The sequence below is a fragment of the Lepisma saccharinum genome, chromosome 23 (genome assembly GCF_977018435.1).
Source record: "Lepisma saccharinum chromosome 23, izLepSacc3.1, whole genome shotgun sequence".
In the NCBI taxonomy this organism is placed as follows: domain Eukaryota; kingdom Metazoa; phylum Arthropoda; class Insecta; order Zygentoma; family Lepismatidae; genus Lepisma; species Lepisma saccharinum.
This window is the reverse complement of record NC_139251.1, coordinates 46,902,903-46,928,300: the sequence shown is the minus strand read 5'-3', so window position 1 is coordinate 46,928,300 and position 25,398 is coordinate 46,902,903. Positions and strand designations below refer to the sequence as shown.

The 25,398-nt window shown below is 38.3% G+C and overlaps 1 protein-coding gene across 4 annotated transcripts in view; it reads left to right on the top strand.

Annotated features, from left to right (window-relative positions):
- Positions 1–25,398, top strand: part of sbm (L-type amino acid transporter sobremesa) — a 199,233-nt gene that overhangs the window by 168,651 nt on the left and 5,184 nt on the right. For all 4 annotated transcript variants that reach the window (XM_083110004.1, XM_083110007.1, XM_083110005.1 and 1 more), the window contains exons 7-12: positions 8,387–8,431; positions 9,385–9,508; positions 12,148–12,251; positions 15,100–15,196; positions 19,340–19,489; positions 23,426–23,594. In XM_083110004.1, the coding sequence (XP_082966130.1) occupies positions 8,387–8,431; positions 9,385–9,508; positions 12,148–12,251; positions 15,100–15,196; positions 19,340–19,489; positions 23,426–23,594 (689 nt within the window). The remainder of the gene's footprint in view (positions 1–8,386; positions 8,432–9,384; positions 9,509–12,147; positions 12,252–15,099; positions 15,197–19,339; positions 19,490–23,425; positions 23,595–25,398) is intronic.

Here is a 25,398-nt window from a genome sequence, read left to right as displayed (position 1 = left end):
TTAGTCTCAGCTCGAAAGGATTCTACAGGGATATCTTTGGTGAAAAAGTTGCATTTACAAGTGGCTCTTGATTCCTTCTATCCAATGCTTCAGATCCATCATGAGGGAATCCAAGGATTTTTTTTTTATCTTCATAACCACTGAGATATCAAATATGTGACTTCACCAGAGTATAAATGTCAGCAAGAGTAATGTCTCTTTTGGGTTTCAACTCAGTTTTCAAGATATTTTCCTTTGGATTTGTATGGATAATATATTGAACTTTCGCATCAGATGTCTTTACAAAATGAACATTTAATATACCGAAAGATGGACGACAGCAACTAACTCAGTGACCTAAAGAATTGGGCATCACCTTCACCCCTTCCCCATGAAATTTCTGCTTGCTCCTACACTTTTTCAAAAACGTACACAATTCTGCTTACCCTGTTTGATGAATGCAAGAGAATCTTGCAGAATTGAACATGGAACTGTTTACACTGAGAGTATAAGCCATTATGAGTGTGAGTTTGTTTTTAAAGTCCACTTTATGCACAGATAGGCAAATTTGGACTGGACCTACAGTTTAATGTGGGATCCGAACAAACCTGGAACCCTTTGACTACAAGGCGATGACGTTACCGCTTGCCATTGGAGAGGCCCTATAAACCAATATGTTACGTGATCACCATGTTTCTACAGTATAATTATTGGCATGTTCGTGGTGTTTTTATTATTTTTTGTATTTTTCTCGTAAAGTGTATCTACCATATTTAATCTTTCTAGGTGTAATAGTTCCTGAAAGATAAACATTTGACAGACAGGAACAACAATCTAGAAAGGTATTTTTTAGCTTTAGATTCATTGTGTTGATATCTTAAAAGCATTTCTGATGAGGGGGAGCACACAATATTTACTGTTTGTTATCTCTCTTGTTGAGCATTGCAACATAAACGTAAATCTAATGTTCGTTGCATTTAACCTGTGCAGATTATTTACTCATAACTGCTTATACTTATTTGAGCCTTTTAAAGTATTACAGAAATCGAGACGGGGAATTTACCTTGAAACCATCCAGAGAGGGGGAAAAGGGGAGGGGGGGCTGTTCTAAATCTGGCAGTGTTTTGGGCAAAATTGCCAATCCTGTGGACACCTAGAGACACACAGGTGTCTAAGTTTCAAATTGCAAAATAAGGATTTCATTTTCATTAATTTTTTTTAAATTTGGTAATCATCGCTATGTGGTGTAAAAATAACCATAAAATTGTGAAAATTTTGACTTCATGTAAATTCTGTGCCCTGCACCATAGAATCTGAAGATAAGCTTACCAACAGAAATTTGTTTTTTTTTTTTTGTTGTTAAATATGAGTGTTCATTCTGGCTTCATATGTATACCCTTACTAGTTCATTGGAAAAAGAAAAAAATGGTGATGATTGTGTTAGGTAATTAGGTCAACTTCACGGAGTGCTCAACAATGCATTTGAGGATCAGCAGATCATAGATATTTGTTCCTCCATCTATTTAATTCTTACTCATCATCATCATGATCGTGTTGAATAGCAACATTAAATAACCAAAAATACAATAATACTTTTATGTGTACAAAGACAGGTTTCCTCTACTCAGGACCCATACAGCACAAAGCTCGAGGAATATCCACAATGTCCAGATCAAATCCATGGATATTAAAGATATCCATTCCTGGATATCCATTGGACATTCATGAGATATCTACTGCATATCCATTGGATATCCATGAGATATGCACTCCTGGATATCCATTGGACATCCATGAAATGTCCACTCTTGGAAATCCATTGGACAACCATGAGATATCCAATGCTGGATATCCATTGGACAACCATGAGATATCCAATGCTGGATATCCATTGGACAACCATGAGATATCCAATGCTGGATATCCATTGGACAACCATGAGATATCCAATGCTGGATATCCATTGGACAACCATGAGATATCCAATGCTGGATATCCACTATATGTCCACAAGTTATCCAAAACTTGTCCTCAGTGTTTTGGTATCCTTGGAAAGATTCATTGAGAGTTTCTTGTCATCAGCTGTATGTTAGTACTCAGATTCTGTGATAGTCTTAAATCTTAACTTGCAAAACATCACACAAGGCATAGTATTGTGTAACCATTTTGTATGATCTAGCGAGTCGCACATGCCCACTAGCCGAGGTGACTTGGATATTTTGTGTCAGTGATGCTCGTCATGCCAATTTATATTGAGCTGTGGTGCTTACACATGGTAGTAGAGAATAAGCTCAAAATTAGTACATACTCTGCTTATCATGGATATGCATGTAAATATAAAACATTTATGGGATGTGTAGACGTGTGTGTGTGTGTGAGAGAGAGGAGGGTACATGTTACAAACATATTATGTATGGATGAGATCCTTGATATGCTTAAATCTAGTCCTATGTTTCTTTTTTATCCTAAAAATATCCAAATGATGTCTATTAAATGTCCATATTAGATCTAGTTCTAGTCCAGAATATCTATCCTTTTCTTATCCACAATCAAATAAAAACATCCTAACAGCATTCTATTCATGTGGGCCACATTATCACTGATGTCCAAAACATATCTGAAAACGAACCACAGAATATCCATTGAACTTCCTTCCTGGATGGCTCCTGGATGGAAATCATCGTCATCCTTCGCCGTTTCCTGCCTCTGGCTGGGTTCGGCATAGAAGTCAAGCCTCTCAATTTTTTCCTGGTCTTCCACCACTCCTCTCTTTCCACGGCATTCTTTCTTGTCCTCTTCTCCTAACACTCTCTGCTATCTGCTCTTTCCACAGACATCTTGGTCTCCCCCTTGGCCTTATTCCCACTCCTTGTGCATGGTAAGCTCTTACTGGTAGTCTTTCTGCATCCATCCTCTTCATGTGTCCGAACCATCTCACCTGTGCCTGATCTAGCCTGTCCTGAAGTTTCACCACACCCACTGTCTGTCGGATCTCCTCATTCCTTATTCTATCCCTTCTAGTCTTCCCACTCCTTAAAAATTTCAACTCCACTGCCTTCATCTTTCTTTTGTCTCTCTCAGTCATTGTCCAAGTCTCTGCTCCATACATAATTACTGGTACATAGTATGTGTTATATATTACCTTCTTGCATTTCATAGGTACATTCCTGTTCCATATTAATCTTCGAACACATTCATATAGTCCACCACTCAGTTGTTCTCTTCTGTTTACCTCCTCATCTATTCTTCCACTTCTCTCAATTATGCTTCCTAGATATTTGAAGCTCTCCACTATGGAAATATGAATATGAAAAGGATATCCAACGGATATGCCCACTGGATATTCCTGGATATAATCATTGGATATCCAGAACTTTGATATGAATATCTGAGAGACAACCATTAAATGTATCTTGGGCATACACGAAATGCATAATAAATCATGCAAATTACTTACCAAGCTTAGATGTAAATTAAACAGCAACCCAATCAGGGATCTAATTATGTACTAGTTTAAACTATAGAAGATGCAGTGATGCTTGTATGTTAATAATTTTGCTGTAAATTAAATGTTAACGCAGTCACAATAATTGTTTCTTAGCATGAGCAATTTTGAATTGATTAATGTAACATAACATATCCTGCAAAGCCAGATGTTCCTGTCCAAAATCTTGGATAGAAAATTATGTTTGTTCTTTTCATCTTTTTCATCAAACATTTATTCATCATCATCATCATTATGTTGTAAAGTATCTAAATTACAAAACATAGCATTTGAGCTCGTACTACCCATTCATTAGATTATTTATCAAAAGTTGAGCAGTTGTTATTTTGAAATCAGGGACAATGTCAATGATAGGCAGGTATGAGCAACTGTCTGTTTGAAAGTTTTTCTGCTTACCCAAACAAATTCAATACATAAAAATTTGTAGATTTTTAAAAGTATGCACCTTCAAAAAATATACATTTCTGGACTTAATGAATATTATCTTGTGAATATTGCCATTTCTAGTGTTCAAAGTGGGGAAAGGGGGGGGGGGGTCCTCCAGCTAGGATAATTTGCATGATCATTGTTTCTATGTTGATCCATGGAAGCACACCCCACCCACCACCCACCCCCTTGCTAGGAATTCCCACTCCATTCCTCATCTTAATTTTCAACAATCATTGCATATATCTTGTCTGGAACTCAAATTATATAAACCTAATTTTTCTCATGTTGGTGAGTGAGAGCATAGAGAGAGAAGGTGGAGGGAAGATTAATAGAAACATGGAAATGAGAGATTGGAGCCTAGACAAAGAGAGATGTAAGAAAAATATTTTGACTATCCACTTCACCCACCTCCCGCCAGAATTATAACCTCCGCCTACACCAGGCCCTGGTTAACCGTGGATATCCCTCCATCCTGGTCACCAAGCAAATATCACGAGCTGCCTCACATACCACTACCACCAAGAAACCTGCTGCCACCAACCCACCTGCACTCATCACCCAATATCATCCCCACCTCAACAAAATCAGGCACACACTGCACTCTCTTCTCCCAATCCTCCACAGTGATCCCGAAACCAAAAACATATTTCCCGACAAACCCAGGGTGGTTTTCAAACGCCCCCCTAACCTCCAAAACATCCTGGTCCACAACACTCCTTCACCACACATCCAACACCCCCCTGCCCATAAATGCAACCGACCCAGGTGCAAGACCTGTCCCATCCTCATCACTTCTCACACCCTCCAGGTGCACACGGCCACTAGCAAATTTACCCTCCATCCCAAAGGGACCTGCCATGCCTCAAACCTTATCTACATCCTCACCTGCAACATCTGTGGTGATTTTTACCTGGGGGAAACATCAACGGCCCTCAACCTCCGCATCAATAACCACCGCTCCTCCACCCACAACCTGGACTTCACTGTCGCCGTCCACACCAACCACCACAACATCAGTTTCAACGACTGCTTCCGGGTAGCGATCATCCACCTCCTACCCCAACCAGCCAACACCTCTGTTCGCAAAATATGGGAGAGGGCCTATATATCGGCCATGAGTGCAACCACTCCACCTGGCCTGAACAAGGCCACCCAGTAATGCCCAACCCTCACCCACCCTCCCGCCCTCCCTCCCAACTCATCCTACACACTCACAGTTAACGACGAGCCTGGTGACGAAACAGTGTTTTTTTCGTTCTACGCACCGCTTCTTCTTCAATGGGGACCTGGCAACTCTGCAGGACCCCAACTTCCGGTTCCGTCTTCTGTTTCTTCTCACACCGATGATGCTATAAATTAGCGAAAATTTTGAATTTTCCTACTGTCCGGTGAGTGTTTCCTTTTACCTTATTTGATTTTTACTTAGCCCTTTTGGCCCTCCTTGCTTTTATCCATTATATATATATATATATATATATATATATATATATATATATATATATATATATATATAATATATACACTATACTATACTATGAATATGACATCTGGAAGGGTGGGCAGTGCCCCTGCCCCTCGATAAATGAATGTCCACCTAAAAAGTGTATATATCACATAATTTCATTTCAGTCAAAGTAATTTATGTAAATTATTATGAGGGTGTTGAAGGAACGTGATAATTTCAGACAAGCAGTGTTTTTTGAGGGGGAATCACTAATTTGGAGGAAAATGTGCCTCCTTTGCCCCCGCATGGAAAAAACCTTGCTTGCCCCTCCCTGAAAAACATCCTGCCGATGTCCATGAATATATCATGGTATTGCTATTACCATATATAAAAAGAAAATCTATCAACTTTCGAACTACAGAGCATGTTTGTGTAGCTACCTCACTGCTGCCCATCTAAAATGTTTCTGGCATCAGACATGGAAGAAAAAGATAGGAAAATTAGGATACAAAAGAAAAGAACTGTTAGGAGGGTGTGTGTGTGGAACCCTTGTTTGAATCTTATTAATTTTTTATGTAATCTTCGAAGTTTGCAATTAAAACACTTTCAGAATGACATTACATTTAACTTACCACCTTTTTGGGATGTTCTCTGGAAGTACTGGAGGGAATCCCCTCAAATGTGCCATATTCTTGTAAAAAAATGGTAAATATAATTACGTCTCTCTATATTCCTACTCATAATGGCATTTAAAATACTTTTCCAGCAGCTTAAAAACATTTTGGGCATGCCTTTGGACTCTGCATATTTTCAATCATTGGTCAAGATAATACAGGGTGTAAGGGCTAGAGGTATACAAAACTAACTGTTTATAATGCGAGATAATATTGTCTTGTAGTGATGCTCAGTCGATAGACCATTGATCTCAGATTTCAGTACTCCACTTGTACGATCAATCGTGTTGTTCAGTCACGCAGAAACGAGATCCCCAGATTTAATGCCATTACTTTTTTTTTCTTGCATGGGTCTTCATTAAAGTAGTTGTGTACAGTCAACAGCAAAGATAATGGAAGGCAAATTGTCCACCACTATTTTCATGACTTTTTTATTCTACATCCTGTGTTGTTTTAAGGAATGAAACTATGTTGGTTCGAAGCAGGCATTGTTCTCTGCTTATTGACGTCATTATTTCAATTCATTGTCATCACACTGTGTTATACAGACCGAATGAAATTGGTGGTGGACAATTCGCCTACTGTTTCTTTCACCATTGGGTGTACAAGAGGAAAGTTCACGATTCGGGTGATGTGACACACCGTATCGTTGCACTAATAATGCCTCAAATGCTGGTCAACACCTAACACGAGCTTGAGGATCATTTGGATATCTGTCGAGCTACAAGTGGTACACACATTGAGCTGTACCAGGGTACATGAAAACCTTCTGAGTTACATTGTACAAAACCGAGACAAGAAAGTTAATAAATTTTACAATTGCTAAAATATATGCGTGTATTTTTGTATACCTCTAGCCCGGATATCCTATATATGACCACTACATATTGATATATCTGAATTATCTTAAGCAAAATACAAGACTTCTTCTGACAAATATAAGTAGTTTTGTTTCTGGACAAAACAATATCAGCACCATTTGCAATAGTCAATAGCTTGTAACTGCTATTTTCCTATCTAAGAACTCTGGGTTATTTCCAGTAAAGAAAATTGAGGGAGTAAGACTCAGCTTTATAAGGGTAGGTTGATATATTTGCAGCCTCCCCTATATAAGACATGGATATGCCCAACAGTGCTTGGTGGTTTAATTAAACATAATCTCCTCCTAATGCAATGCACTTTTCACATCACTGCTGCAATGCTTGCAGACATTGCAAATAGAAGTCCGAAGATTGCTCTGCAAACCATAATGTGCCATCAAAATGCATACCCTTCAGAACCATTTTTAATTTGGGAAAGAGAGAATAGTCCGATGGTGCCAAGTCTGGGGAATATGGGGAATGCTCTTGTCCATGATGTGCCTTATGGACGGGTGCATTGTCCTGCAGAAAGATGCCAGCTTTCCACTTCACTTTTCCTTGAGTGTCACCTTCAGTGTGTCCAGCAGAGGTATGTAATATGTAGTATTGATGATTGCATCACATTGGAGGTAATTGGCCAGCAGGGTTGCCCTCACAATCTCAGAAGACCTTTGGTCATCCTCCAGCCCAAATTGCCCACATTTGAAATTACCTTCCCATTTCTTCCCAGTGGTATATGATGGTGCCTTGTCTCCCAATGTCATGGTCAGGTTGTTGTGGATCTCCTTCAGTTAGAGCCCTTGAGGAAGAGGTACTTGATGAAGGCGTGCTGTTCAAATTTACTAATGTCTGGAATCCAGGCTGACATCCTCAATTTGGAGCCTGAAAAAGAAAAGTTCTAGTTATTTTATCTGGACATGATTTTGCGTGGTAGGTTCAGATATTATGAGCATTTAATTGATGGTGCTAGTTTGCATACTGGTTTGCTCAAACTCACGTAGGCTGCGAATATTTCAACCTGCCTTGTATATGTTTTTACTGATTGACTACTATAGAAGAGGGAAGGGATTGAATTATAGGTATAACTAGGTACTAAGGTTTGGAGGAGTCAAGACCCTGCCTCACACAAATTCTCATTGGAATTTCACACATACATAAATAGATTAAAACAGTTAAAAATTTATGTGAAATTTAAAAGTGCTGCATTGTTCATTACTTCAGCTAAATTGTACATTACACATAAATTACTTAATAATTATAATAATAAAACTTCATTAATTCAGACAATACTTCAAACTACTGTATTTACAGACACTTCATCCTTGTTCACAAAATGGCTACACTTTTTTCTTGCAAGATTGTTTACTTTCCAACCTTTGTTTCTTATATTTTCACTTGTAAGTGTAAAACTTGTAATACTGTTCTATATACCACAAACATGTTAAGGGAAATTAAATCTTCAAAAAGTAACTCTTTATTATAATTTTAATTGCAGGAACAACCTGAACTATGTAACAGAGGAAATCAAGAATCCCTCGAAGTAAGTATTGTCCAACAATGCGATTTTTTTTTCTTTGGAAAAAATGTAATTGCAAGTAAAAGATATGGAAATTCGTTCACATGCTTGCATCATCGAATGTTTTTGTAGCTTTCATTTTGTAAAAGACAGCGGCATAGTATATGAAATCACTTTAGCACTCATTCCAACACCTTGGAGACAATGGTGCTGGAACACTTATATATTTTTTAATTCATTGCAGGTAAATCTCTCGTGGATAAAATGGTGACAGTGTTGTGCATCGATGAAGTTGAGGAGAATAACTTGAAAAGGTTTCTGCCAGTTAGCCAAGTCCTCTAGATGTCACTGTTCATAAAAATGTGATACATGATTCATGTTCATCTATTAAAAAATACTACGAAGAATGCAACAGCAAAATAACATACATATATGTGCAGGCTCAGATGTAGGGTGGCAGAACAGCCCAAAGCATTCATCTACAATTCCCTCCACATGAGAAAATTGCTTTAGAAATAGTCAGAAAACTAAACAAATGACTAACCATGTGTTATATCTCAGTCTAAAAGTTTTTAATGGAAATTGTACATTGAGATGGTTATATAATATTTTTAGATCCAGGGACGTACAGTCATTGCAATAAAATTGGGACACCTAGTTCGTTACTTCCCTACAATGCATTGTGTGTTGCCTATCTCAAAGGCAATAGCTATGGAAAAGTTGTTATATGGCACCCTCATATCTTCCATATGAATGAAAACAAGTTCTGATAGAAAGAAAGCATGCTCATCTTATTAGATGAGGCACTCGTGTCACAGTTGAAGCAGTTAGAGGACAGACAAGCTTTGTTTGGCAAGAAATCTTTTGACACTACCCCTTCTCAACTTTGTTGATATATTTACACTGCTTGTGTGTATGTGGCACTAATAGCTGCAGTTTTAACCAATTGTTATGGTATTTCCTTGCCTTACTTTCAGAAATTTGCCACGGTCCATTATGCTAGGAATTCCACTGGTGACGATCTGCTATGTGCTCATCAACATCTCTTACCTTGCTGTAATGTCACCGCTAGAGATGAAGCAGTCTGAGGCTGTTGCTGTGGTATGTTGATAAACATGGTATTTTTAGATAAATTACAAATTATGCACTATGTATCCGTAGTTTATAATCAGTACACTAAATGAAACGTTGGTTATCAGTTCAATAACTTCTGCTGACACAAGTAAAAAAGTAAATGATTTTTTTCCATTTCAAAAGTAGCTTCTGCTATTGTTGAATAACTTTCTGAAGTTGATAACAGGTCCAAATTCAATAAGCAAAATTTGATGCATGAAGGGTGCATGCGTTAATAGCACTATAATTAACTATGTCATTAAACCACTGACTTCATTGCATTTTTTATCTTAAAATCCAAAGCATTAAACTGCAGTAATATATACATTAAGGAAACTTGATTGCAGCGTAAGTAGTTGGCGATTTTTGGAACTTCTTGAGTTAGCCAAAGGTTGCACTGATGAGCTGCACGCAGCAATTCCTTATATTGTACTGCCTCTATGGGAACTCGGTGCTGAAGGCACATTTCAATTCGCCAAACAGCCAATGCTACCAATCTAGAAACATTAATTATCATACCTTACATTCCCATTAAATTTCCTTTAAGCACTATCTGGGGATATTCTGTATACATTAATTCCTTAACATGTAATTTGGCTGGCATGTTACATACATTTAGGGTGGCACCTTACATTAATTGATAATTGGTAGACACCCAGGTCTCGGAAAAGTCACCCAATATTTGATGTCAATATGGGTGAATGCTTTTTAGATGTCAAAGGTGAGATTGTTCTTAGACATCATAGAGTATGCTATAGACATTTTTAGGCATCTGAAGAGGCGATCTTTATTTAATTTTATGTTAATTGGTGATTTTTAGTTAGTTAGTTTTTCACATATCTTAGGTGACCTTATTTTTCAACAAAATGGGGGGCAGAGAGGAGGGTAATCACTAAGAGCTCCTGCACAGCGTAATGATTAGTGCTCTATCTTTGGTGTGCACGGCACTGTGTTCGACTCCAGGTGGAAGATCCAAAATGTTGGTGTTGATCTAGCATTGCGAGGACAATTGGGGAGCTACTTGGAAGCAATGGCAGCAGTCTCCAATCTTGAAAGCCAGAAAACCGTGGTGATGATGCACAATATGTTGACTGTGCTTCACCCAACCAGTTTTCTTTTTCTTTCTTAAACGAATTATTATGCTGTACACTTGTTGTTTTACAAGTTACAGTCAGTTGCGTTATAGTATGCCCGTATGCCCGGCGTTCCCAGATTTAAAATTTCAAAAATGCGTAAATGCTATGAATATAAAGTAAAACGTGACTAATTTCATATATGTTTGACCTTCATGGCATTATAATAGCTATTTTTCGCGATCTGCTTGCAATGCTTCACTAACAACACTCGTTCTAGCATTTTTTTTTCAATGCCTTTCCTGGCCGGACTTCGAGCAGGTTCGGCGTAAAGGACTCTATATTCCTTGCTGCCTTTCTGGAGGGAAAACTTGGATCTCTACAGCACACGCGTAAATGCACTCTCGTACGCCAGCGTACGGAGCAGAGGTCTACCATGATTGGTTCATGTGACCCTTCCTGCCTTCTGAAGCAGACGACAGCGGTAGAATTCCTACCTGGTTCTTTGCGCTCATGCCACTCGTGCTATGTGATGTTACAATACGCAATATTGACTGACGTAACTTTACGAAACTCAAATATACCACTTCTTAATGGCCACTGCATTGTATAATTTATAGCACGAACAACGATGTGCATTCAAAACTAAAAGATCAACACAGGTTTTGTCAAATAAGTTGGTGAAGTCCTCGTGGTAGAAGTTCAGCCTGTGGCTGTTGTTCTACCACTTAACCTGCAAAACTATTCTTTTTATTATTATTATTATTATTATTATTATTATTATTATTATTATTATATCGTTAGTATCTAACAGCTTAATATTGTGTCAGTGGAAATGTTTAGCATTCATTTGAAAACTCTTAACATCGAATGGTCTCTGGACAAAATTATTTTAAAATGTTTATCAACATTCTCAAGATGTAATAAACAGTGGTCTGAATTACTAATCGGAACTGTTACATCAGTTGAGTGTACGATAGTTGGATCATCCACCCACCTCCGTGTTAGTGTTTTGCACAGCGTGCCAAGACGACAGAGGCCCCTGATTCGAATCCCGGCGTGAGCATGGCTGTTCTTTGTGAGTGTCCCTTCTTCAATACCTTCACTCATATTCATATTCGCGATTAACCAAAAGTGCTAGAAAAGCGAAGTAAAATAAACCAAATCAATCAGTAGTTGGATCATCCACAACAATGACATCTACTATTATTCAGAGGTGCTTGTGATTCAGGTAGGTTTTCTGCATCATGCAGAAAGATATAAAAAAAGGTATAAAATACCAGAGTTCAAAACATTTGTGGCATAATGAGGCATCTAATTTTCTAGCTAAAACATGCATGGATGATGTTTTATTGAAAACCCAGCTGACTTCAGGCAAATAAACAATACCTGTGGCGACTAATACCATAAGTAAATTATTAAGCAAGAAAGGGCCGACCCTTCCTTCGGACTTGGTGTTCCCACCTGAAATGTCCATGCTACGCCACTCACTGGTTACAGTTAGTCTAAATGTTTCGCAAAGTTTTATTTATAGACTGTTTTGTTTTATTACAGACTTTTGGAAATCGGATCCTTGGTGCAATGGCGTGGTTAATGCCTCTGTCGGTTTGTGTGTCGACTTTTGGATCAGCAAATGGAACCCTGTTTGCAGCTGGACGGTAAGAAGAAAACTATAATAAGATATTTTGTGATTATTTACTTAATCTCTGGCATGAACACATACATACTCGTGAACACAACACTTAATTACTCACTGCAGCAGAGGTGCCCACAGGTTTTTTTTGGGGGGGGGGACAATTTTATACCAATTTTATATATCTTCACACAAAAATGGGGGGATAGTTTCATTTGATTGACTTGTTATTGATTTTTATTGATTGATTGATTTGATTGATTTAGTTTATTTTACTTCGCGTTTTGTGCCTCTTGGCTAATATGCGAAGATGGGGATGAGTGATGAAAGGATGAAATTGATGAATGGACATTCACAAACAACCAAGCCCGACCGGGATTCGAACCCGGGACCCTTGGCATCGCAGCGCGATGCGCTAACCACTCGGCCACAGGGTCGGGCTTATTGATTTTTAGTATTGGTTATTAGGTACAGTTTTTCTACCTACCTGTGGGTGATATTGGCGATAGGGTTGAAATGAAATGCCACCTCTTATGCCTTTAGAATCTGTTTGGAAAAGGGGGGGAAACATGTCCTGTTTGCATTAATACAAGGTTAGTCGAGCAGACAAACTGGAGAATAAGGTTCAGTACACTAACAATGGCAGTGAGCCTGAGCAGCTTTGTACGGTTTATGTTAGCAAACATGAAAGTGAGCCTATAGTGCCTAAAGTAAAAATATATTTTGCTTAAATATGTGTCTTATATTGTTCCGCAAATTTTGTGTGACCAAAATAATTTGAGTAAATAATTCGGAATAAAGGAGGGGGGGGCATGCATCATAGGCCTTGGGGGGATGGGCACCCCTGCACTGCAGAATATGTATCAGTTTCCACAAATAGATTTCTCCACCAAACAAGTTGGGGAGGAGCACTTAAAAGTTTATCTGGGAGGTTTAGAGTAGGGGTAACACTGACATGACATTGTGTCTTTATAAAAATTTGTGGGTTGTCTGGGAAAAGAACGAGAAACTGTTCAGAGGGTGTTCGGGATGTGTGGATGAATCACTGGCCTAAATCCATTCATATCACCTAAATTATAATGAATAAAATAACCAATTGTACCTGCAAATAAAAAAAAAATGGCCAGTCGGAACTTGACGTACAGTTCTTCAAGAGGAATAGCAACCACTGACATGTGCCCAGTAACTGCAGTCCATGAACTTTAGGGACACCTTGTATGTATATCCACCTTGAGCTTCTGCCTGCTGTTGCCCTGCGTGGATTCAACTGAGAAGCTGCACCAGTGTAGCTGACTGTTTCTCTTTCGCAGGAAAATAATTTGCAGTGTTGCAGCCACAAATACCTTACTTATAATGTAGAAATGTTAGCAAAAAATTGCAAAGAGAGAGGCATTGTTTCTTATTCATTCTCGAAGTGAATACTGTACATTACTGGAGGTTCACTGCTTTTGTGCAGTATAGGACCAACCATGCCTGACTTTTCTCTACCTGTACACACAAAAAAGGGTTAGTTAACTCATCAATGGTTTTTATGCAGCACCAACATAATCTGGCTACACCACTTTCTAAGTCATATGCTGGAATATGCCAGGAGCGCAATGGATCAGTATGCCAAAAATTGTAGAGCAAAATATAAAAGGGAGAAAATAATAAACAAATGAGACAAAAGATAGTGTCGAACTAAGATTTCATGCTAATTTAATACACATTGTCCATATTATCAGTAAGTAGTATTTTAAGTTTTTGTTAATGCTAGTTTAGTATTGATTTTATTACTAAGTTTAAAGTAAAAATAACACATTGCAAACCTTCTCGTTTCATTCATGTCTAAGGTTGCTATATTCATCCTTTGCCAATCCAGGACATACACTGGAAAGGACTTTAAAATCCACTTTTTATACACTAACACACAACAGTGTTATATTTTATATGTTCCAACACATCATATTATACATTTGATATTCAAATGTTATTTTTAAAATTTATATGTAAATATACAACAACAAATGACCATTTATTTTTAATATTGATCCAAAACTGAAATACAAGTTTTCATCATCATCCTTCGCAGTTTCCTGCCTCTGGCTGGGTCGGCATAGAAGTCAAGCCTCTCCATTTTCTTCTGGTTGAAAGTGACAAATCAAAAAACACAATTAGCAGAACGAACTGTAGAACAGTGAATATTGGGGAAGGAAAACATATTTATTTGCATAAGGAAGGAAACCAATGATACATTGTGTAGTTTTATTATTATTTTCATGTTTTTTTCTAGTTAGTTATTATTATTGTTAACAATAAAAGTAATAATGTGTGCATTTAACATTCCCAGAAAAGAGTGGATCTTCTTGCAAAATGTGGGATATTGATTTCCTGTTTATGCCTGAATCTGTATCGTGGCTGTGCAGTCTAAGGTGTCAGGCTTTGATCTCCGGCTACGGGATGCGCTCAGGTTCGAGTCTCCTGGGGGAAGCATTACAACTTTTCAGCCTGTGTTTGGGACTGGTGGCCATCCACATTTGTGAGGAAATGTGAGAGCTATGAATGAGTAGCATAACCCAGTCATGAAAACCCACAACGATGATTGGGGGTTCATTGGGCTGACCACATGTCACCCCATAACAGGTTGGATGATCGCCCGCCCACCTCTGCTGATGCATGTGGGAGTGAGGCCAGCAGTCGGTAGGTAGGCCCTGGTCCCCCAGAGGCTGTTGTGCCACTGGTTATTATGCCTGAATCCAGGACCATATCATACCCCTACCCCCAAAGGAAAAAGTTTACTTACTGTATATGCCTAGTAAAGGTTTTGTGATATTCTTTGTCTGTCATAAGGTACTCTCACTTACACTTTCAAACATGGTTTTCTCTTGTTCCAGGTTGTGTTATGCAGCTAGTAGAGAAGGACATCTGCTAGATATTTTGTCTTACGTCCACATACGTCGTTTGACACCAGCTCCTGGACTGATATTTCATGTAAGTTGCAATATTTTGTTTTAGTTGGAGTTTTGTGTTACAAAAGGGTAAAAAAAAAACAACATGGAAGTCGATGATATATTTTCTCTTTACTCTTATTTCTCACCTTTAGCCTCCAGTTTATTTTTCTCCTCTCCTGTATTTTATCTCCTAACATGCTTCTTTCCTTTCTTTTATTCTATACCTCTCAATTTTTTGACTTCATGTCATGACTTAGAATTGTGCATTCAATTACAGACTATTTTAATATACAAGGGTCGTTCAAGGTTGACCGGGACTTTTATTTCTGCAGAGGAAATAGGTAGCAGAAGAAACACCAAACTATGTCAGTTTTTCAAAGTATTCTCCGTGTGCGCCGAGGCACCGTTGCCATCGTTCTGGCAGCTCCCAAATTCCTTGGTTGTTGTCGTAGCCACTGGAGGACATCGCTCCGCAGTGCTTCGTCTGTCGTGAATTTCTTCCCTCCCAGATGGTCTTTAAGGGGTGCAAACAAATGATAATCACTGGGGGCTAAATCCGGACTGTAGGGGGGGATGGGGCAGAACTTCCCAGCGCATGTCGGCCAGAGTTGTTGTTGTCACATTGGCCGTGTGAGGGCGGGCATTGTCATGAAGAAGAATGACATTTCCAGACAACATCCCAGGTCTTTTCTGCGAATGGACTTTCGTACAGCATCACTCAACAATGTGGAGTAATACTGGGCATTAATCGTGCTCCCTTTGTCCAGAAAATCCACATGGATATCGCCCTTCATGTCCCAGAAGACACTTGCCATGATCTTTCCAGCGGACGGCTGCATTTTGCTTTTCTTGGGGGGCGGGGAACCTTTATGCCGCCACTCCATGCTGCGTCTTTTGAGTCTCTGGGGTTGAATTGTGCAACCATGTTTCATCACACGTGATGATGGATTGCAACAATTCATCACCTTCTGCTCGAAACTGATTCAGAAGCTGTTCACAGACCATCCTGCGTGTCCACTTCTGATCGAATGTCAGCTGGCGGGGAACCCACCTTGCACAGATTTTGCGGAAGCATAAGTGGTCGTGAATGATTGTCTCAACACTCCCGACACTGATATTCACCTCGGCATCAATATCCCGCACTGTTACTCGCCAGTTCTCAAGAATCATTTGCTCAACACGTGCGATATTCACTGGTGTGACTGCAGTCGGTCGAATGTGTCCATGCACTTCATTTGTCACCAGCTCCCGTCCTTCGCGAAACTGCTCACACCATTCGTACACTCTTGTCCGCGACATCGTTTGTTCACCATACTGTGCTTGCAATCGTCTGAAAATCTCAGCTGGTTTCACTTTCTCCTTCACGAGAAATTTGATTACACACCGCTGCTCCACAGCCACAGACACACTGCTTGCCGCCATGTTCGCTGCAACTGCTGCGCATGCGCGAAATATGTCATGCCGGGCGCTAGTTACTCGCGAAGGAATACATTACGTGACCCTCACGTTTCATCATGATCCGGCTATTCATCGATTGTTTACGTACGAAAATCCTGGTCAACCTTGATCGACCCTTGTACTTTGAATGTGCGTCACTAGTAGGAATGGTCAATACGATTTTTACCAATACCTTTAAACTACCTATATGAAATTTGCCAAAACTAATATACAGGGTGTCAAGTCTCTGACCACCCCTTATAAAATGAAAGGGAGTGTAGATTGCAGTAATTGGTTGTGGTAGTAATATGTTAGGCCTATCATTATCATTCAAGTTTTCATAAATCTGACTTCATCACTGAATTCCTGGTGAAATTCTAGCCCACATGCCCCCCTTCCCATTTCAAGAAATGAAGTTGGGCCCAAGATGGCGGACGTTGTCACGACATGCACTAAAAAGTTCCCTCCTAGGCCTAACATATTACTACCATGACCAATTGCTGCAATCTACACTCTTTTATTTTATAAGGGGTGGTCAGGGACTTTTGACTCACCCTGTAATACCGATACAATCTAAAGTTGTGAATGTTCGTTAAAGACCATGTATGTTCATTAACTTCCTTGATTAGTGTTTATAACCAGGTGTGTTTTGCCTTTAAAAAAGAAATGAAAAAAAAATAAGTGGCAGAAAATTACACTAAGTTACAGGCTACTTATAGATATACAGGGTGTCCCAAAAGGTACTTTATAACTTCAATGTCATATAACAAGACTTTTAATTCACTTAGAGAATCAAAGTAAGTTTTATCTGATGCACCAACACAAAAGGTTTTGTTCTGTTAGGTAATGAATAACTTCCTTGCCTTTCCAGGTGGCAGGATCACCATAATTTGAGTAATGGAGTCTGCACAGGAAAAGGCGCAGTGTGTGGTTTTGTTTATTGAAACCAAGTTAGACACCCAAGTCCAGAGAGCACCCTGTGTACTGTTGTGCAAGGGATTTGCAGCTCCTGTGATTCCTTCCTAATAGAGTTCTGTGGTGAATGCTGGAAAGCCTGTTGAATTCTTTCCGTATCTTCTTCACTTGTTCTTGGCCTGCCTACATGGTGCTTCAAATCCACACTGCCTGCCTGCATGAAGTTCCTGTACCATTTTCTTATGGATGGCCAAGAGGGTGGTGGTTTTCCATATCGCATTCTGAAATTTCTCTGGACTTGGTTTCAATAAACCAAGCCACACACTGCACCTTTTCCTGTGCAGACTCCATTTCTCAAACTATGTTGCTCCTGCCACCTGGAAAGACAAGGAAGTTATTCATTACCTAACAGAACAAAACTTTTTGAGTTGGTGTATCACATTAAACTTACTTTGTTTCTCTAAGTGAATTACATGTCTCGTTATATGACATTGAAATGGTAAAGTACCTTTTGGGACACCCTGTATATTGGATTGGTAGAAGTATTTCACTGATATGGATGTATCAGCCGATAACCAATAGAGTATCAATAGATACTAGACATGTCTTGTTCTGATTTTTAAGCTTGGTTGGAATACTGCCTGTTCTCTTAGTAAGTTCACATGTACAGTCACTGGTAATACAAATGGGACACCTAACAGTTGGGCTGAAAAGTTCGTAGGCTAACATAGTAAAAAATATTTTTTTGACAAAATTCGATTTTATTATTCAATATAGTTGCCTTTGAGGGTGATACAACAATTATAGCGGTCATACAATTTTTCGATGCCATTTTTATAGTACGATTTCTCTTTAGCCTCAAAATAGGCCTCAGTTTCGGCGATTACCTCTTCATCAGTGCTAAATTTCTTTCCAGCGAGCATTCTTTTAAGGTCTGCAAACAGGAAAAAGTCACTGGGGGCCAGATCTGGAGAATATGGTGGATAGGGAAGCAATTCGTAGTCTAATTCATATAATTTTGCCATCGTTTTCATTGATTTGTGACACGGTGCATTGTCTTGATGAAACAGCACTTTTTTCTTCTTCAAATGGGGCCGTTTTTTCGTGATTTCATCCTTTAAACGCTCCAACAACGCTATGTAATATCTCAGCTATCTCGATCAACTTCACTTTACGATAATTTAAAATTATTTTGTGGACTTTTTTGATGTTTTCGTCGGTAACAGCCTCTTTGGGGCGTCCACTGCGTGCATCGTCTTCGATGCTCATTACGCCTCGTTTAAATTTAGCAAACCACTTCTCAACGGTTGATTTTCCTGGTGCAGAGTCCAAATAATGTTTATCAAGCCAAGCCTTGGCTTCAACAGTATTTTTTTTTCGCCAAAAAGCAATGCTTTATTAACACATGAAATTCTTTTTTATCCATTTTTTCACAATAACAAAAGCTGCTTCACTCACAATGCTATATCTCACGAACTAATTATCCGGCAGCTGTGAAATTTATACACGTATCTTTTGAAGGTTAGTACTAAGTAAAAATCACATGGATTTAATTCTAGTAACGCCATCTATGAGTCAGCCTACGAACTTTTCAGCCCAACTGTTATATCCTGAAATACTCGCTTCTCTGCAAGGTGTTGTGTGTGTTGCCTAACTCTATGGTAGTGGTAAAAGTTGTCATTGAAAATTTTGCTATTAAGATCCACTTATCGCCTTGGACATACAACACCTTGCAGGGAAGTGAGCATTTCAGGATCCAGGTGTCCCATTTTTATTCCGGTGACTGTACAAAGAAAACCCATTCTGAAATATTTTTAATGCTTCATTTCAGTCCCTGATAGCAGTTGCTATGGTTTTACCTGGCAACATTGAAAGTTTGATCGATTTCTTCAGCTTCACTGCATGGATATTTTACGGAGGTGCCATGGTTGCCCTTCTTGTGATGAGATACACCAAGCCAGACTTCCCACGGCCCTACAAGGTAAGCTTAACTTTAACCTTTCCTCGCCTGCGAGGAAACTTGCATGAGAATACCAAAACAGGAAACACTACACTGCATGTGAAACCAAAAAAATATAAAAGGAGTTTCCAAAACATTTGTTTGTTTTTTCTATTCACAAATTACTTCCAAATATCACAAATCTGTCTGTCCATGAATTTGACTTCTGTTCAAGGACATCTTGGTAGACAGGCACAATACGACTTATTCATCACAAAGTTTTAGGTTCAAGCCCTTTTCATCAGCTTCATCTAATCATCCTGATTATGGTTAGCCTAAAGAGGCAAAAGATATTAACAAATATATACTCCTGTGTATTTCATATGGAGAATGAAAATGCTACTTCTTGAACTTAATGTTTTCACTATTGAAAATTCCATTTTGGCATTTCGGTTCTGATGTTATTTTCTTCATCCTTTCTCTTCAAGTGTGCATTTCCTAGAGGAAAATACAAAGGAATATAAGTTTTCCCTGTGAAATTGTAGCTTATGCCTGCTACAAAGTCGCATAGATTTTTGCACTTTGTGAAGGGAAACGTACCTCTTGCCCTTAACATCAGAAGGAATGATAAACCATTTTGGATTGGTTGAAGTAATTTAGGACTGCCCTTGAGGATATTCAAAGCACTTTATAGTTTACAAAAATTGCTCTCCACAATAATTAAGCTGAATGATTATACGCAGAGATGTTGAAAATTTTGGGAAAATTATAAATTTATATAAAAAAATAATAATAATTTTATGAAATGCTTCAAATATTTAACCACCAATAACCGTATCACAATTTTAAATGTAATATCAAATTTTTAGTTGTGTTCAATACTTATATTTAAAGACATAATTCAAATTTATGAATAAAAAACACCAAATAGGCAATCAAAATATCAATACTACAATTGTTACACTACAAACTAAAGTTCAAATCACCAACCCTGAGACCTTCTGTAAACAAAACCACCTGCATGCAGAAAGCATTGCAAACTCATAGAAGTAAAATAATCCACATGAGAAAATCCACAGGATTCATTACGTAAGGTAAAACAATGGCCAATTTGTAGTATGGGATATGCTGCCGCAAGTGACGTCTCACTTTAAACCCAATGCTCTTTCTTTTTTTACTTATTGCTTCACCTTTATGGTTAACTCTTTGCACCAGTAATCATTTCCCATAAATTGGGCTTCTTGCTTGCATGTGAATTGAATATATTTTACTTGCATTTTTTTAGACAAAACGATATAACATGGTAATGTATATTTCTAAGGAAGATATAGATAGGAGTGTATTTGAAATTATGTAAATAAAATATATAATGGGCATAAACAGCCATATGCATTGCTGTAAGTCCAATAAATATATTGATGATGATGATCAAAACAAGACAAAGAAAGTTCGTAAATTTATTGCAGTTGGAAACTTTGACAAGCATCCTAATAACAATTTTCGTTCCGCCAAATACAGCACACTTCGTAAAATAACTTGGTGACATGGCAAGGCAAGATAAGTGTGAACATTTTGTAGTAATATGCATTGTAACTTTCAATGAGCTTAGAGATTTGTGTACATAATGATATTTTATAACATTGGTTATTTTCTAAAAATAATCATGTGAACAGCAAGGAAGTAGTGCAACTTAGTAATATTGCCTGACTTATCCTTAGAAAAATAACATGCCAAGTTCTATGCGTGCGGGAAGGTCTCAGTGTTCTCTGAGCTTGTTTTCAAAACACCAGCAAGGACAGCCTTTGAAAAGGGGTGAGAAACAGATTCTACTCAATATTTATGTAACGTTCTGTCAGTGGTATCCTGAGAAACCAGTAAATGAAGTGGTTAAGTTGGTATCCCAGTGCAGTGGTGTGTCAGTGTCTGCAGTTTTAAGGGTTATGAAAGAGAGAATGACCGGGAGAGTAACAATGTATGCGGCTGCATATTCGTCTGATGTTTTGAGAGCGGGTTGTCACATTCAGAGGCTCTTATATAAAATGAATAGGTGCAGCGAACTATGAGTGTAACAGCAGATGATTGCGGTCATGAATCAACTGACGCGGAGTGATACATCGAATCGGTGAGACCGTTTGTTTACAGAAGGTCTCAGGGTTGGTGATTTACACTTTAGATGTAGATTTTTCATATTACTTTTCCCAATAAAGATATCTAAATTCAGGGTTAAAATTCATAACAAAAAATTGCTAGGTATACCATTCCCTTCTCTTCACATTGTCTAACACCTTCACACACTTTTGATTAGCTTACAAACACATAAAATATGATTTAATAGTATTTCAAATTTTTACACATGTTAACATCATCATCTTTCAATGTATGTGTGAAAGTAAAAATCTTGATTTAAAAATGTTGTAATTAAAATTCAAAGAACAAGGTTTTCAAATGGATCCTTACACATATATGTATGTATTTATTAGGGCAATAAACTTGAGTTTACCAGTAGCGGCTTCTGCCTATTTGCACATGCACACCCAAATTAATCTGTAATGCAAATCAAAATTATTATAATTATTTATTGAACTCTATCTCCTTCGAAACATCAAGTGTTCCCATGCCGCTCCACCAAGAGAGATGGTGGAGAAGTCTGCGATCCGTGATATCAACCTGCGTAAACCAGGCCGTGATCGGGGCTTGAACACAATGGTAGTTTCCCCCGCTTTGACGCTGTTGCAGCAGTCTCATAGAGGACGCTGATTGGGTGTTTTGGCTTTAGCACCGTGTGAGGGGAGGTTACATCATTTAGGAAGGCTGTGAACGCAGCGATTTGTGTGCAAGCAAATGTAGTATTGCAAACCCATTCCATTGGAGATCGTGTGATGCAGGCAATGCAACCCATACATCATCACAAATTGAGTTTATATATATATATATATATATATTAAGGGAAATTTCGATGGTATATTGTCCCGAGCATAACAGGGGAAGAAATGGAGGAGAGGGCAACTGAAACCAAAACGGGTGTTTTAAGCATGCCTTTGCTTCGTGCATCTTGGTCAAAATAAACAGCCTCTGTGGTGCAGTAGCCGATATCAACCCACGGGGAGGGAGCGTGCATCAAATAGTCAGCTGTTTTGCAGTGTGTGGCTGTTACTGTGTTACACAATTATTTAAAACTGTCAAAAGGTCGTTCCTGTTTCAGTGCAAAGTGTTTGATTTCATGGTGAATAGGGAAACCGTACATAGTGAAAGCAGACTTAACATTATTGAATTTTTGGAGGGAAGTTAGCTACAAAGCCTGTAGTTAACTGCAGTAATATATGGATATGGTGGAAGAGAAGGAAAATTCTGAAGTACGATTATGAAGCAGGGCAGTGTGAACTTAGTGAGTACTGTTATTTGCTTTAACATTTCTTGATTTTGCTTGGTTTGATCAGTCTGTCATGAGAAAGAAACAACAGCTAGATAGATTACAACTGATTTCCTCCATGTGGTGGTTGGATCGTCGTCTTTGGTGTATGCCAATGCTATTATTCTCCTTGTTCATTAGTATCAGCAGAGCCGGGGAGAGAGTTTTTACAAAATATTTTGCAATAGTGTTGATATTGTAGATCGGTATTTCTATGTTTTGAGTGATTTTGTCAGGTATCGAATGCTGAATTACATACTGCACAATAACATCGTTCTTCTCGTGATTGGCTGGATAATTTCTGAAATATTTGAAATTTGTAAAAAAATTTGTGTTAAAAAAATCATGAAATATATATAACTCTGTCATAGCCCCATTTTCGGTGAAAGGTGATCAAAACTTGGGTTGCCAATATATTAAGCTTCATTATGTACGCAAAAACGGATGTGAGTATTTCACAGGGGTGGTATAACACTTCTGGACGATAGACTGAAGTGCACATCCATAGAGCCAGACCACGAGCCACCAATGGAGTTTACATAATACTAATACATTTTAATTTCTTTCAGGTGCCTATTATCATTCCAATTATTGTGTTAGTGATATCCGTCTACCTGATTGTGGCTCCTATCATAGACCACCCACAGATTGAGTATTTGTATGCAACTATGTTCATCATTGCTGGCCTGGTGTTCTACGTGCCATTTGTGTACTATGGAATAGTTTTTAACTGCATGGGTATGTACGATCCCATTTTGCATTATGACTAATACATGCATTGTACCAGGTGGTTATAATTAAAGTAACTGTGTTCAGAGTGGTACAGCACGAGCTGTAATGAGAGTAGCAGTCTGAAACTTCATAGATATGCTAATGAAGCAATGTGCTCGCGAATTATGCAAAAAAAAAAAAAAAAAAAAAGTTCCAATTCTCGCCACCAGGGTAAAAAATGGCGCTGTAAGCAGTCAAGTGGAATTTTCCGTAAATCGGACGTCAAAGTCGGTGACAATGCCTAACCATTGTGTGAGCTCCCTGGTTGTTGTTGGTGGCGCTTGTTGCTTTTTCCTTTAGTAATGTTCATGTAATTCAAATAGTGAAATTGTAGCGATATTTTATTACAAAGAGTATTGTTTTCTGCGATTTATAGTGTTTTTCCTGTAACTATACCAAGTTTTGACTGCTTACAGCGCAATTTTTTTACCCTGGTGGCGAGAATTGTTTTTTTTTTTTTTTGCATAATTCGCGAGCGCATTGCTTCATTAGCATATCTACGAAGTTTCAGACTGCAACTCTCATTACAGCCCGTGCTGTACCACTCTGAACACCATCACTTTAATTATAACCACCTGGTACTTGTACTTGCAAAACTTGTCCCTAGGGGCCAAATGCATAACTACAGGTCACTGCCATGGGTGTCGGGAGGGGGGCCAAATGGGTCGGTGGACCCCCCGAAAATTGACATTGTTCATTCAAAGATACAATAAAGCCGAAAGTTTGTTACTCTTATTGATAAGAACAGATATAAAGTTCATTTAGTTAGTATTCAAACGGAATAATCAAATTAAAATGCATTGGATCGAAAACATTGAGTGAAAAATACAGGAACAAGGTTATATTCTACCATTTCATTCAAAGAACAAAAGGTTCCACAGTTTTCAAAATTCTAATAATTACAGTTTTAGGTGAGAGGTCACACAACACACTTTATGAACAAAAATTTCCCCTAACATTTGAAGCCGGGACGTGCAAAGGTTAATATCAAAATGCATTCAGATACTAACTGCATAAAATGCAAACGAAATAATGGAAAATAGTTGTGCTGGTATTCACTCGTTTGGTGGATCGAGTCTCCCCATTTATATAATAATAAAAATAATTATATACATATATAATTATTGGTTATTATTATTTCAAATAAAATTTATTTTTGTTAGTTTATATTTCTTATTGTATAACAACATTTATAACTGTGGTAATAATACTTATTTATCCTATTCAACTTTTATCATTTCTCCCACCTCCCTGCAAAAAATTCTGGCGACGCCTATGGTCAGTGCCTATTACAAAATAAAACTTTGCGAGTTGTCTCCCTCAATTGGCATGGTTATAAATGCCATATGTTTACTGACCTTCCCAGGAAAAATTATTGAAACCCCAACAATCATTTTGCATAGCCCTGTATAACTAATGAATCCTTGTTCATCCCTAGGGAAGGACTTACGCAAGTCTGAAAATTTGAAGAAATTTTTCTAATCCATTTCTAGTATGCTAAATTCATAAAGTGAATAAATTAAATATGTGAGTTGGAGATTTAATAGTGGCAACTATTTATTTATAAGCGATACGAAAGAGATACCTCCGTAAAACTTTTACCACCCTTTGATGTAGTCACCAGCATTGTCACCAACCCGTTGCGATGTGGAAGTCGTAGTGTTCATGTAGCAGTGCCTGTTCTGTTGATGGTTTGAATGAAGCAGTCTATTGCCTGAAGAATCTTTTGGAACAATTGGGAAGCGAATGCTTAGGGATCAAATCAAAGTCA